General features: G+C 42.1%; 1 protein-coding gene across 1 annotated transcript in view; it reads right to left on the bottom strand.

The window, feature by feature from the left end:
• LOC139643946 (contactin-4-like) overlaps positions 1 to 16,352 on the bottom strand; it is a 50,280-nt gene that overhangs the window by 20,123 nt on the left and 13,805 nt on the right. The window contains exons 6-7 of the mRNA XM_071519267.1: positions 12,365 to 12,494; positions 11,272 to 11,422 (exon numbers count right to left, since the gene is read on the bottom strand). Coding sequence (XP_071375368.1) covers positions 11,272 to 11,422; positions 12,365 to 12,494 — 281 coding nt within the window. The remainder of the gene's footprint in view (positions 1 to 11,271; positions 11,423 to 12,364; positions 12,495 to 16,352) is intronic.

The raw sequence follows: 16,352 nt of genomic DNA on the forward strand, positions 1-16,352 counted from the left end.
TAATTTCCCCATCATTTTCCATCATACCAACCGATTCTGACCAAATCTATAACTGCTTTGTTATGGAGCTGCTTGTGTCTTGCTTAGCTGTGTGCGCAGCTCTCCAATATAGTCCTGTAGAGTCACTGGCTACTCCAAAACTACACAAAGCATGTTATGACACTCAATGAATGTAATGAAACATGCATATATTTAATTTTCAATTTATCCAACCAACTTTCACTATTTATTTTGCACTACTTTGTAGACAAGAAGCTAGCCACCAAAGAGTAAATAAGAACGTGTTAAAGCAATGGCTGAGGTAGTATTAAAAACTGTATGAGACAGGCTTGACTTTAGATAATTTTTGCTTACATCTCACATGCTTACATGTCTCACTACAGAGTGAGCAATCAATGTATTGAAAAAGACATGCTTTGGGGTTGATTTTGGGAGTGTCCATCGGCCTTATAGGACTGTACTGGAGAGCCGCACGCTCTGGCAAGCAAGATGTAAGTAGCTCCACAGTAAAGCAATTGAGCAGGTTTTGGTCCGAATCGATCGGTATGATGGAATAAGATGGGGAAAAAAGGGTACAGGTTGAAAAGGGACAGGAGTTATGCTTTAAATGTGCCAGTGACTCGAGGCTCAGCCTGATCCAGGTAAATGAATATTACCTGGTAACAGAAAAAGAGCACAAATTAACCCCTCTATATTAAAACTCCCAACCAATCTTTATGCAGTAAGAAAGCACTGTACCTTTCCAACAATTACCACCGGGCATTTTCGTCTCTAAAATGCCCGATTGACAGGGATCTTTTGGAGGCGTCAATCAAAGCTCAACAATATAACAAGTGCCTTTGTGGCCACTGGTGCAGGGAGCTCTTGCTTTAAGACTGAGCAAATGATAAAGAATGATTGACACTAAATAAGCACTCATTCTCCCAGTCTCTGCAGAAGCATGCTCTGCAACTGGAAAGCGTGACATGCCTTTTTTTTTCTATTCGGTTACATTAACAGTGGAGTGAGTTGCAGGCAATACTTGAAATGACATTTCCTTTTGCTTCACTGTGTGTTGACACTTGTCTCCAGGGCACTGGGTAACATTAAAGCTTCTATGGCAATACTGTGCTTTATAAAAACATGGCCAGGGGACAGGGGTGCTAGGCTGCAACGCCAAGTATTAATCTCTTACTCTATGAAATGAATGCACACTACTGCTACCACTCCAGTATGTATTACCATAATGTAAGCAGAGAAATGAAAAGTGTTTCCCCATAGCCTTAATAGGTAGGATGAATTTTGTTTTTTTCTTTCTTTTCTTGTAATTTCTTTTCTGATAAATACAGCATATGCACTGAACACTTCTTGTTATATAACAGTAATAATACTAGCAGCGGTAGGTTATGCCATTTGAATATTGGATGCTCCAGTTGTGCAATTGGCCACTAGATTTATTTTCTAAATAACAGGAAAGCCGTCATATTCATAATATTGAGATAAATAAAATTAAATATAAGTCCCATTTGAGTATCTAGGCTCACTAAAACAATAACGGAGAAAAACTGCTCAGTCTCACCTAATGTCTGCAGGCATGAAAAGACTGTTAGCTTGTTATCAGGGCATATAACGACACAACACAATGTAGAAAAACACACACACACACAGACACAGACACCCACAAACACACATTCTACTGTCTAAGGACTTCTGTACAAATTAACCTCCTTGAAATAAATGTTGTGTGGAGTGTGCATTTTTTACAGGAAGCTGTCTTAATGAAGCAGGCTGATTGAGAATGTCTTAATTCCCGCCTGTGGAACATGATGTGATTGTGTTGGTAATTGCATTGCGAGGAGAGGGAGTTTATCGGCCCGGGCCGCAGAGGGGCTCGTGTATGTACTTCTAGAGGAATTCCTTTAATCACAAATTGCTCTCCTGGTTTATTCCCTTCCAGAGATATTCATCTCTTCCTTGTGTGCTGAGGTATCCCTTCAGGAATAAAGAGCACACACATGTTCCAGAGGAAATTGTCAGAGGAACCAAGATGGATTACTCATGCTGCGCTGGCGGATTCTCACTTTGAAAAATGATATCAGCCACAGTCTTCCAGATAAAAATAATCCCGGCGAGCAGTACATGGGATGCAGACGGGTAAAGAGGGTTCTGACCTAATCTCAGCAAACATCTTGGAATTCACTTTTGCTCTGGTCTGAGATTTATTTAGGTTTAGTCTGTCAACCCTATGTTCTTCACAGAAACATTTCCCAAAAAAAAAAGAAATTGCAGTTATTGGAAATTCATGCTACTGCATGATTCTTAAAAACTTCAAACTCTTAATGGTTCAGAGTTACTTGCGTTAGAGGCATGATCATAATGTCTGGAAGGTCAATTTTATTTGATACATCAGAATCAATGAATTCCCATAATCATGACTGAACAGCAAATGCCAATACTCCAATACTTTGCCTGCTAATGATGTATTGTTCAACATAGATTGTGGCCAGTAGTCAAAATGATTTCATTCAAGGATTTCAGGCATGTAAGCAGTTCTAAAAGACAAGTTTCCATTTAGGAATAATTATCATCAAGGCTACTCTCTGTCTCTCTTTCCCTGTCTCTATCTCTCTCTCTTACATCCTCTGCATGTGTACGTAGACTGGAGATTTACTTACACAAACATTTCTTGGATGAGGAGCTGCACTGAAGGCAGAAAAAATCTCACTGTTTGAATTAAACCTTAGTGGGCGGAGCCAAAGAACCACAGTTTTTCTGGCTATGCAACGTCAGACTGAAGCCCAGTGAAAACGTCAAGAGGTAAGAGAGGAGGAAGCTAATATTATTAAGCCCAGTGTTCTGCTACTTACTCAGATACAATATAGTCATACTAAGTTCTCTAAGCCAGTGGTTCTCAAACTTTTTCATGTCAAAGACCCCTAAACTGACACAAATTAGACCACGGACCCCCATTTGATAAGATTTTGTCCCAGGGTCCCCCATCTGATAAGATTTTTAGTTTTAGATGTTCTATTACAGAAAGGGTATGAAACCCATGACCAAAACAGTCATACATTCTGTCACTGTGTTACTTATGGATGGAATTATAGTGAAAATAAATTATTCCCCTTTTTGCTGGGGACCCCCTGGAACCCCCTCAAGGACCCCTGGGGGTCCCCGGACCCCACTTTGAGAACCACTGCTCTAAGCTAGCTAGTTAGCCTAGCTGACGTTCCAGGTTGAAAGTACTCTGTATAGCTGTAGCTATCTAGGTAAGCTAGCCTGCCGACCTTCAAAGATGACATCATCATGACTGAATGTAAAAATAAGTCTTTGCCATTTATGCTTACATATATTCATATTTTGATAAGAGTTCTGTCTTTACCATTCAAGTCTGCCAGGGAGCTAGCTTCAAGTGTGAAAACTGCAGTTATTTGGCTCCGCCCATTGAGGCTTAACTCAACCAATACGATTATTTTTGCCTCCAGAGCAGCTCTGGCTCAGAGAAATGTTTGGATAAATAAAACTCTAATCTGCCATGCGGATGTGTGTGTGCTAGCAGGCACCTCTGAACAGAGTGTGGGGTGTTGTCTGGTGCTGCCAGGATCCCTCAGCAAAGCACTAATCCACGGCTCGCTCCCATTCTCAGGCGAGGGGACCGTTCTCCTTCATGTGGCTTTTTAGCTACTGCCAGGGTGGAGAGGTATAGGCTAAGACAAAATGAAAAGTACCAGTCAGCTGGCCACAGCAGCCTTGTCAGGTAGTAAACCTCTCCTCAAGGCAAGGTAATGAAAAAAGTCCTTATGGGCACATAAGCTCTCAGTATTCAGGCCTGGCACCGCACGCCGCCGCCGACCTCCACGCAGAGTCAGAACTCCACTTCACAAGCAGATGTTCAATTATAGGCAAATGAGGAAATTAGAGATTTGATGAGAAAAAATGTGAAGTGACATTTAAACATGATAAACAATGTTTTTTAATAAGCATAACAGCGTGCAGCCTGAGAACGAGGGAACCGAAATGGCTGTACTGGGCCGTCCATTCACACAGATCATTTAATCACCTCTTTTATTAATACACCTGTTTCCATACAGCGCTGATTAATTCCCGGACTTCATAAAATTAAGCCCAGAGACATTTGACGAGACTCTTATTAAAATCTCCATGAAACAGAACGGTGTGACACAAAGGCATCATGGAAAGATAGCAAGATTCGCGGTAAGTAAATTAATACAAAGTTAGCTGCTCTGCCTCTTCCGCGGTTTTGGCTTTCTCCTGACACTGATTCTTTCTGGAGTGCGTCTGGCGGAGCAGATGGGCCTATAAATGGAGATCACTCTGCGAGACATCTCTTCATTTACGTGACGGCCATGCTTATTTGCTCTGCCAATGCGGGAGGGATATATAATATGCAGGAGGGACACTGTACCGATGGGTCATAACCAGGGAATCTGGCCAATCTAGCCACAGCAAATGTTGCTCTCTCTTCAGACTAATAGACTAATAAACAACCAGGCCACACACAGATTCCCCCTCTGTGCCTTCTCACTTTTACCGGCTGATCCACTCAAAAGCTTGTCACGGTGAGCCCGGACCTGCTGCTTAGACGTTAACAGACACCACTTAAAGCTAAAAACACACCTAGCGGATCATTCAAAACTGCTCAAGGCAAGAAATGATTCAGAGAACATCTTAGACTGCGGTGGTAATTTTTTATGCTCACTGATTCATGCGGCAGACGTGCTCGGAGAGTGTGTCAATAGTTTGGCAAAAGTAAAAAGGATGCTTAAAGACGCCTTGAAGTGTAAATCTGAGCTCAATTCAGTGACAAGTGGCTCGTAGAAAAGAAATGTGGGCAGGAGTTTTGTGGATTGATCGGTGGATACAGTATGTGCATGTTTTTAGTGATGATACTTAAAGATGGTAACTAATTACCTATGACTAAAACAATAAAGACGTATCACTTCTCGATACCTGTGGGCTGTCAGGCTTCAAGAATTCTACAAGTCTACACGTCTGTTCTTTATTGAGCATTGTCTACTTAACAAAAGGAAGTAAACATTGTATCATTATGAAAATGCAATGTAAACTATGACTTTTCACACCTTAGCTGTGAATTTTCACCTCCTACAATCCTCTTCACATTAAAAACTAGAGAGTTCCCAAAAGGTCTACTCTCACACTTTCAGAAATTACTCAAAAACAAACTATATTATTACTGTTATTTTTTGGTCAAACAAATGGATTAGTCTCTTTTTGATTACCCTATCAACTGTAAAGAACACTTGATATATGCTCACACAGATTCTTATTTCTTAATGTCAACAAAATTAGATGAATGTAAATGAGTTGTATGCTATTCAAAGATTAACAGGACTGTTACCATCTAAGAAATCATTCAAAATTAAATTTGGCTCAATCTAGTGGTCATTAATTGAATTATGGAGGGAGGGAGGGAGGGGAGCTTCTTGCCTTGGGTTACCTTATATCATTGCCACACAGAAATTGAGTTTAGCTCCAACCCAGAAGCAAGAAGAAGGAAAGAAAGGCATTGTAGTGGTTGAAGATATGTGGATTTCACCGCTATGGTGAAATCAGCATATGTTATGGAAGACAAGGCAAAGATTTTGAATTTACAGACAAGAAGTTATGACAAGAATATGCGACTTTTAACACTGGCGTTAAAGGGGGAGACTTCTGACGCGGTGTCTCGCTTCCCCTTCTTCCAGCAGCATCCTTCCTCTCTGTGTCTTTCTATGCACCGTGGGACTGCACAGAATCTGTACTTTGTTTGAAAGCGCTAATCTGGGGTAAAAAAGGAACTGATAAAACTTTGAACAGATGTTACCTTGGAAACAAGCCTCCTGTCCTCACCTTGTTCAAAGATGTCACTCAAACGGTTTCACGCCCAAGTGCAGCGTAACTAGTGCAGCAGACACACGTGCAGCTAACACTATTTCAGTAGGCGCTTCACAGTTCCAAATAGTATTTTTTGGGTTGCAGTCATGGGGGAAACACTTATGGTGCTATATAGAAACCATTTATGGGAGGCTATGTTGAACATTTAACATCTTTTTAAATGCTAAAAGACTTGCCAAGTTCAAGGGTTGGAAACTAGCTTGTGAGAAGTTAACCTTTGACACATTGCAATGTTACGTCTTTGGGTGCATTAAAGTTAAGAACCATCAAAAAACACTGAAGAACCATAGGAGATGCCGGTAGAACAAATTATTATTTTACCTTAAAGAAACATCATCACTATTTGGGGTTTTATATAGAGGTGTCACAGAACCACTTGGTTCTAGATTGAGCCAAATTTAATTTTGAATGACTTGCTCTACATGGAAACACTTGTGGTTGTTCAAACAGCAGTAAAAAAAAAAAAAAAAAAAAAGCTGTAATCCTTTAAATTACATGCCATTAATTACATAGTAATGACTGGAAATAACTAAGTAATATCCAAGTAAAATAGATCTAATAAGTAGGTATAGCATTAGAATGACTAGAATGACTGGTTTCTGTTGTTTTCTGTTATTTGAGTATGTATTTTCTAAATTATAGAATGTATTATTGTATGTATTCTACATAATAAGAAAATGAAAACCTAATGAAAAAACATTGATTGTCTCTGCACAGATGTCGTCACTTTCTGTAATGACTGTCGACTTGATTATCCTTCACCAAGTGTGTGGTAGTGCCACTGATCTAACACCATTACTTGTATTTTACTCATTCTAATGCTATAACTACTTATTAGATCTATTTTACTGTAATTTAAAGGGTTAACTTCTAAAAAGAACCATTTAGGTCACAGAGATCCTCAGAAGAAGCATCTATGAACCACAGAGAGGCAGCAGAGACAGCTCGGTGTGTAATTGTTACATGATTAATTCAGTTAAATGTGTGGATTCTAGGGGAATTTTTTTAAACATAGAGGGGAATATAAAGGGAAATATTGGCGGAATCCTGCACGCTGTCTTCTGCAATTTTTCTATGACAGAGCAGATTTGGTTTTTGCAAGCCCTTCATTTCTGAATGTCACAAATGCTCTGATCATCGGTTGGCTCTGCCCAGAGCTCAGAGAGTACTGATGGCGATCCTTGTTGAATCTGATCCCATTTCTAAGACAAGACTTCTGAGCCTCCGAGGACAGCCATTTTGTATTTTAGAAGCAAAAACATATTTAGCTATTCATTTGGATTCGTTTGGTTGAAGGAGTATTTGTGATTTGTACAAGAAAAATACAAAATAAAATAGATTCTGATGTATTTTATGTTATCTCTGTTGGGCACATACTGACATTTTGACTGGGCAGCAGTCTGGAAAGTGTATTTTGCACTGTAAGTGATATCTCCCTTCTGCAGAACATTTTCATTTTTTAATACACATAAAAGATAATATTAGCTTCCCTTGGAATCCACAGCTGCCAACAGAGTTCAGATTTTTTCCCCCCACTGTAGGAAATAGTAATCACAAAATAGTCAAAAGAACTTTTTGAGAAGAATGATACTGAACTCAGAGAAAAACATCACACAGTACAATACAATCAAAGGGAAAAAATGATACCATAAAATATCTGCATCACATTGCCATAGCTCAAACCTGGTTTAGATTTACAGTATGACCTTTTGCAATGCGCTTACAAAAAGGAATCACCATGGATACCTGGGACATGCTGAACTTCTGACTGTCCAACTCCAAGGCATACTAAAAAGTGAAAATACTGAAGTGAAATGTTGCTATGATTAGGAGAGAGTGGACCCAGCACATGTTAAAGCAATATTCCACTTCGTCTTAACATGGGGATTATTCAGCACTGGACCTCCATGAAAACCAGAATATAAACTCATCACCAAGATCGGATGCAGCTGGACGAGTCACGAAAATAACCTGAAAACTGACATTTAACAAGTTTCTGAACAGATTCAACAACAGATCCCGCTTTTAAGACAATAAATAAGTCATTGGTATTTCAAAATAAAAGTAGATCCGGTCTCCCAAACAGGAACTATCTCTCCTAAATGGTATCCCTCCGCTCTATTCTCTTCTATTTGTGAAAATGCTATTTGGCGAAATTCTGTTCTAAAACGTTGGACCAACAGTCAACTGAAAATCAAAGCAGCAGGATCTGTTGTTGAATCTGTTCATCAACGTATTAAATGTCAGTTTTCAGTCTATTTTCATGGCCTCATTCAAAGTAATGGGAAGTAAAAATCTGAACACTACAAACTCGTCCAGCTGCATCCGATCTTGGTGCTAAATAACCCCCATGTTAAAACTAAGTGGAATAGCAGCAACTTCTGTCTTGACACCCATCATGATGTGTACCATCATACCACCAAGCTAATAACTTGCATTACAAACATAATAGCCACTGCATCATGCATCATTCCCTGTATATCAGAGTGAGATGTGACCTCTGCGCAGTTCAGACAACACACCGCTGCATCAGAGCCTCATGAAAACAAACTAGCGGGGAGATTTGCCGTAGCCACACCCAAAGCACTTTAAAGCCTCCCTCCAAGGGTAAACACCTTCTTCAAAGGATTTTAAAGATCCAGCCCAAATATTTGCATGAGTGTCACAGCTGATAGAGATAAATACTCAAGGTCTTTAAAAGATGGGTGTTTAATCCAGGAGGGAGCGAAACGGGGGCGTCAGCACATCCCGCGGCCGCTCGCGAGGGGGGGCGGCTGACGGGGGTGTGTCTGGCTGTGAGGGGCCTAACAAACTTGATTTCTTCCCGGTAGTGACATATTGAAATGGCATGTTTTTTAGGGCCGCTCTCCACAGCTGACACGGCCCACTTACACACTCATCAGCAAGACCTGCTCTGCTCTGCGCTCTCAGCTGCTTTGTTCCAGCTGATGTCATCTAAACCTCGTCCCTGCAGGGTTGTCTGGGGTAGATAAGACATCCCCTCCCTCCACTGGTCTCCTGCAGGAGGTGAAAAAAAAAAAAAAAAAAAAAAGGGGGGGGGGCTGCTGCTATGAAGATGGATTACCCAGCTGGTGACACTAGTTCCCCTCCCGCTGAAGCCACAGTGGAGCGCTAACGCAATTAAGGCAATTAATCTTCAACAAAAGGGGTTCACAGCTACACTTTTTTTTTTTTAAATTTTGCACCTTTCTGTACAGGTGCACAACCGACAGGCTTGCTCAGACATACACGCACATACTCTACACACATACACACACACTTAGGTGGTCGGAGCCAAATATGAACATAACATTCACTGTATATCAAAACACCAGTATGATTATTGGTTGTTACACGATGAAGGGTAGTGAGTGTGCCATTCTAAGTGAGTGGGATTGGGATCCTGTTTGTTCCCTCATTTGCAGTTGGCTCATTTGCATCGGTGGCCTGGTTTCACATCAGTATATATTATGATTTCCCAAACAAGCAGCGGCAAGACTGAATATTAACCGACAGGCAGGACAGCCATTATGAGGGCAGCCATTTTAAAGACAATTGTTCTAACGATTACCGCAACAGATGCTAATCATTTTCATTGCATGGCATACTGCACAGGCGTGTGTGTGTGTGTGTGTGTGCATGAGATGGATGAGAGGAAAGGGAGATATTGGGAAAGAGAGGGAGGCTAAAAAAAGGCTCCGCCATGTGTTTCCAGGTTCTGTCAAAAGTTGCTTGACAATGATCCACCTCCTTGCTGGAAATACAATCCGGCATTATGGCGAAGATTTCCTCTAATGCAATACAGCTGGGACAGAAGCGTCTTAAATACAAATCTGTGCATTTTTCTTTTTAATTACCTACCTGTTTGAGCGGCAGGACAGGTGGTTGGAGCCAAATATCATCTATTAAGTATAGGAATTACAGTCTACTTCAAAGAGACCCTCGACTCCTGCAGAATACAGATACTGTATAAAAGTAATACATCTACAAAACGGTCCATTATCATGATAGATTGTGTTTATGACACCAAGGGAACTGGTCCAGGTATGATAATCTGCTTTTACCCGTTCTCAGCCATGTAGTCCCCATAATCACAGAAGGAAGATTTAACCTCATAGTATAAAGGACTGCAGTCAACAACAAAATTAATTTCAAGGTTTGAATTAGTAATTAGAATATATCATAAAATAATTTAAATCACTAATTATACTTGAATGAGTTTACTCTTGAATAATTCATTGTTTGTCACAGCAACTGGTCAATATCGGATTTAAGAGTTAGGAATCAGGGAGAATATTGAAAGACAACGCAGTGATAGCATTTCAGCATTCATTCAATACTGGCACAGACACCGCAACTTCATTTATCACTTCACGACGACGTCAACTAGTGTCACGCCAAAGAAAAATGCAAAATCAATCAAAACTATGAATCCAAAACAACGGAATCAGAACGATCCAGGTACTGCGGGGCGGGAGCCGGTGATGGAAGTGGCACAGGGCAAGTGAAGGGCACCGGCAGCGAAACCACTATGCAAATTCCCCGCCACTTTGTTTGACAAGCAACAACACCGCTTTGTATATATGCAAAGCCCGGCAAGACACTGTGCACACAGTCCTGCTGTCAGAGCGGAGTCATGCTAGAGTGGTGACACCCAATGGGTGACCCCTGTCTTGCGTCGAGGCCATCGGGGGGGACCAGGCTTCACGCTTCATACGGACGGCGCGCGCACAGGCGAGGCACGCCGCGTCTCCAGGGGTCGAGTCGTCACGCGGGGCGGGGGGGGGGGGGGCTGAGATCGCCCTCTGTCCCCGGGAAAACTTGGACACGCGGCGGCAGTTGAATAGTCGGAGGTCCGCGGCCCCGATCGTCCCCGCTGAGGTGAAAAGTACTTGAGTAGCACTTTGAATTCTCCCAACAGCCAGTCTCTTAGGTCACCACTAAAGAGCTGATGGAACACAGGGCCAGCGCCATTACCCATTACTCAGCTAGGCTTCATGCTGCTTTTCCTTTTAGCTGTTTTGCAAGTGTCCTCAGTACATCAGCGGGTCGGCATTTAAATTAAAAAAAAACACTCCACAGATGTACAGAAATAAAACATGGCACCCTCATCTGAACCTTTCCTGCACGTACAGCCAGCCTTTCCTGCACATAACAGCCAGGCGTTACTCCAGCTGCTGTTTTTGCATATATTCCTGAGGCCGAGGCAAAGGTACTCGTTCGCAGTCAAGGGGCGAATTCTCTAACTGCGAGGAATAGATGGTCACGATGTCAAGGCTTACATCTGGAGGGCTCGACATGGAAGGAGTGGTGTGTATCAATACTGCATTAGCGCCGGGCTGAAAGAGAAGAAAGATGCTCGAAACGCAGCGTTACCTGTTACTCTCTCGGAGCGGTTCGCTGCCCTTCCGCCAGGAGATCACACCCCAAGGAGACATCTTGGGCTTGCACTCGATGAGCACGTCTCCTCCTACCTTCACCAGCGTCTGGCTCCTCAGTTGGTTGAGGGAGAAATCTGGGGCAACAGCTGAGACAAGAGCAGCATATTAAAGCCGGTGTTTGTAAAACCCGCACATCACTCACCCCTCACATCTTTTTCCCCCTCAAAATCCTCTCTTCAACTGCTATTTCTTCACCGTATTGACAAGTCCTCATATTAATAAATACATTGCGTTATTGCTACGAATGACTCGAAAACACTAGATTACATTGTTAATTTTCAGACTAATTAACATGCAGCACACATAATCGAATAATAGCGTTGAAAATTAACACATACAGGTCTAATTCCGGAGCTAGGTGTCCATACTTGATTATTACCCTCAGTTAGGGCAGATGTGATTCAGAGTTTAATTGACAGAAAATTACGCTGCCATCCTGTAATTTAAAAGGAAAGTCTTTTCTTGGCTATAAACAGCAGGAAATATCATGTTCTTCAGCTTTCTGCCACACGGTCATGTCAACATAATCCTTTTCCCTCGCTATAAACCACTTAAAAAATGTGTGCCCTTTGCAAATAGTTGTCCAGCACTGTCCGTGACACTTTTTTATTTATTTTTTTTTAATCTCCACCTTGAATTTGACCGGTACAGTTGGTGGTGTCGAGCCCGATTCCGACATGATAAGGGTGAGGACATGTTGGGGGGATGAATAGTGAATGAGAGCTGCTGCCAGCCCCGAGTGCAGAGTGACAGGCTTGACAGGGCAGATGGGCGAGGCTGGTGAGCAGAGCCGCTCTGGCATACATCACTGTCACCCGGACGCATTCATCTTATAATTAATGCTTTTCAATTAGTGGCCAATAAGAGAGAGGGCCGGAGGTCATCGGCTGGTATCGAGCCGAGGAAGAGCGCGGGTGCCAACTCGAAAAAACAAATATGGACAAATGCACTCTTGCGCGCACGTTGCCATGCCTACACACACACACACACACACACACACACACCACACCACCTCATCTATGTCTTACCTATAACTCGGAGCTCTGCGTTGGAGTAGACCTCGCCGTGCTTATTCCCGGCCACACACTGGTACATCCCTATGTCGGACAGGGTCAGCCGGCTGATTGACAGTGCCCCGTTGGCGACCTGTATGCGCTCCTGTGAACATAGAGACACGTGCCTTTAATATGCCTTATTCCCAGCGCTCATCTACATAAAAGCAGCCAGCCAGTGGGCCAGTGAATTATGGTCTGGAAGTGACAGACGTGGCAATGAATCTAGGTTTTCATCACTAATGGAGGGAAAGGCTTGGGTGGATGGAGGCAGGCTAGCAGAAAATGACCCTAATCAATCTGCATGTTTATGAGAGTGAAATAAAACCATGCCCTATTTATATCTCCGCCTGCACCACGGGGCCTGTTTCCCCTTCAGCGGGAGGAGGGGATGAGAGGGGAAGGAATATCGTAACATCTGAGGTACACTGCATTGTGAAAATTGCTTTTCTGATAGGTCTGCCCTGCACATACTAAGTGCTATGTACACGGTCATACTGAAGAAGAAGTCTCGGTTGTCCCCGAGCCATCAAAGTAAGACCTATTTATGGACGGTTGGGCCTAATGAGCTAAAAAACTTACTTGGACGCTTAATCCTCACTATATGTTTACCTCTCTGAACTTGCATCCTTGCTCAACTCCGTCACAACGGCATTAAAGCCGCGAGCCGTTTTTTTTCCTATACGTCTCTGCGCAACTGTGTCAGGTTCTGCCTCCTCCTGCCCTTCATCTCCTGTGTTTTCCGCAGGCTCACCCATAATGTCATTAGAGCCCGTTTCCATGGGGGTGTCTGAGCGGCCCCAACTCCAGTCGCAGGGGATTAAGGTACTGTCACATGAAAAGAGAGACTGTCCTCATTGAAAGATCACAAACTAATCCTGTGTTTGAGCAGGTTGTGCCTGAATTTCCATAATGCTTAGTGGCTCTGGAAGTGCAGGGGCGAATATCCCTGCTGGCAAGGGAGGCAAATGGTGGCGTATATCAGTCTGTGCATGGAAAGCACTCCCGTTTACGGCTGCTATTAATTAAGCATGACGTTCCTCTCAAATCAGCAGTTTTTCATGCGGGGACCTGGGGGGACCATCTGTACGCCTTATGCTGAATGAAAATGATTGGCAATGTCATTTGCCAACAACACTGGGTCGCTTTATTTGATATAGTGCAGCACAAACAAGTGAAAGAATAGATGTCATGAATGAATGCCTGTCATGGTTTAAAAACAAAGTTTCATGAGTTTGATTGCTATGTACAGCTACGCCCTCCAGAATTATTTGGGAATGACCCAAAATGGCTGTACAAGATTAACAACAAAATGAATGAGGTATATTCCATGGTGAATTATGTGAAAAATTTCCAAAATTATGTGTTTATTCATATTCAATTGTTTAGAGAAAAAAAACAAAGGCAATAAAATATGAATGAGTAATTGATTTTACTCTCAAAGTCTGATCTCATAAGCATTTAAAGGGAAATTCCACTTCAGGGCTTAATAACATGAGATTATGACTGCTCCCCAGAGTAGAACAGTGAAGGAAATGGGCTAATTCCATCCACAGATATTCAATTAATCTATTGTACCTGCCTGAATAAGGAAGACCTACAGGTAGGTGCGAACCAAGCTTGACAGTGGCTTTACAATAGCAACAACAAAAGCTCTCATCTCAGCTCAGCCTGTTTGCTTCACTTGATGCCTCCTTGAGACTGAACAGGGGCTCACACCTATAGTCGACTCGACTCCCCCCTCTTCCCCTCTCCTAATCAGAATGTGGCGGATTGCATTATAATTTCATCATCCATTCCTAAAATTTAAAGGCTGTGAAACGGGGGTTCTGATGGGAATAAACTCTGCTCAGCTGTACTAAGCCATCTGTATGACAGTCCCATGCTCCACTAAACGGACTAAATCCTGTTTCACGGTGGAGTTTCCCTTTAATTGCATAGCTACTTAATCCTGCAGCCATTGTCAATAAAGATACGTGCACTTAAGAGTGAGGTTCTCACATTTACATTTTACCTAGCGATCAAGATAAAAATAGCCAGGAGAAACTTCAGCGTTCAAATAAACCATTGCTATTTTGAAGCATGGTGGTAGTACAGTTATGACTTTCAAACTGAAGAGGCTTCATAGTCAGTCATAGGCAGTCATATTGGAACTAAGTGGAACATAGCATGTTAACTGGCTGTCCAACTACGAGTCCCAATAACTATAAAATTTGTTTAAGAGCAGGGGTGGACTTGGGAGCCCTAGGCAAACGCAAGTGTGGGGCCCCCTGAATCCTAACTCTCTCGCTTTTTAATCGATCCTTTCTATATATAAACTTAGGTAGCTTTGCTTATTTTATTTTTTTTAACTTCTCTCTCAGTTATTGATGCAGTAAGCCTAAAGTCAAGTGGTAAAATCTGACTAGAAGTTGTATAGCCCACTATAGTCTGAGAGAGTAGGAAGGGGTGGCCATGACTCAAGATTAAAATAATTGATTGTAACAAAAAGAAGTTGGTTTTTTTTTCAATAAATTGATTAATAATAAGTTTACATTAGTTATATTCTTGTCTTTTGTGGGGGCCTCTGGCTGCTGGGGTCCAAGGCAGTCGCCCATAGTTACACACTGAAAATAGCTTCTTTTTCCTTTTACTTTTTTGAACAATTTAAATTGAATAATGGAATGCACATATATTCAGCTATGCACAGTACATAGTACAAATACACTGTATTTATAAAATTGTCGGTTTTCACTGCAAAGAATATGGCCCTTAGCTCATGTTCATCAAGGGTGCCAGTTACAGCACAGTTTATCACCGAATACACATTGATCCCTCCCTTACCGCAGCTCAGACTTAGAAAATCATCAGCAGAAATAAGTCAGCTGAGATGTTGCAATGAATGGTACAATCAGAAAGGTCTCCATTGATTTACTGTAATGAATAACAACAAATGGGGCTTCCTCTTCCCTCTGCTCCCAACATCATTGACCTTTCCATCTTCCACTGATTAAGCTACTGTGGTTAATGGTGGCATTTCAAACAATGTAGCACCTTTGCTGATTAATCCATTCACCCATGCATTTGGAATGTATCCATTTATTCTGATCATATTAAGAGAAGTCTGGTGCACAAAAATCGACACTCATTGTAAACTTTAATCGTACATTCAGTGCCATGCATCCCCTGCAGGTGGCCAAGGATCTGACCGGGTGAGGTATCAGTCTAGTCTATTTTTGAGGATATTTTTTAAAGCAGTTGTGTTTTCAATTGAGTATGCAGTGGAGAGTGGAAGAGTGGAGGTGACATGAAACAAAGGTCATTTAAATCCAATTCATGATATGTGCCTCAGCTGACCCACCAGAATACCCCCAGTATAGACTATCATACTATAAAGCAAGGAATCTATGTATGTGTGTCCTTCGCATATCTCGAGAACCGTTCGTCCGATCTACTTCACACTTGGCGGGTGTATTGCTGGGGACCCAAGGACATGCGGTGTCGAGTGTGAAGTTGTTTGGATGAGCGGTTCTCGAGAAAGCTGCAAGCAGCAATACCGGAGGCCAAGCAATCGGCCCGTTCCGAACAGGCATGTTTTGAACGGGCACGGCACTAATTTTAAGAAAGAACAAAAGGCGGATTTTTTCATCCCGCACAGAAACAGATGGGTCGACTTGTTCTTTAACCAACAAACACAACAGTTTGATCTAATAAAGGTTTTGATAAAAATGTTAGCCATTGACTAGACAGATTGTTGATTATTCTTTCCTGAAAGCAAGCCAAATCTGCCGTTATGAGAAAAGGAGTTTGCTGTGTGGAGCGTTGCCTCTGGTAACAAAAACACCGGCTTTGTTCATTCCAACTACATGCGTAACATCTAAGGATTGATCTATATCCTCCGGTGTGTTTGTGGCCATTTTTGCATAGTGGAGAAAATTAACATAATGTCTGTTTATTTATCAGGTGCAAGTTGTGCCTGAGTGCC

Source organism: Centroberyx affinis, unplaced genomic scaffold (genome assembly GCF_046629955.1).
Source record: "Centroberyx affinis isolate AG114_WGS23_722 - 3 ecotype Tasmania unplaced genomic scaffold, CSIRO-AGI_Caff_v1 ptg000678l_1, whole genome shotgun sequence".
In the NCBI taxonomy this organism is placed as follows: domain Eukaryota; kingdom Metazoa; phylum Chordata; class Actinopteri; order Beryciformes; family Berycidae; genus Centroberyx; species Centroberyx affinis.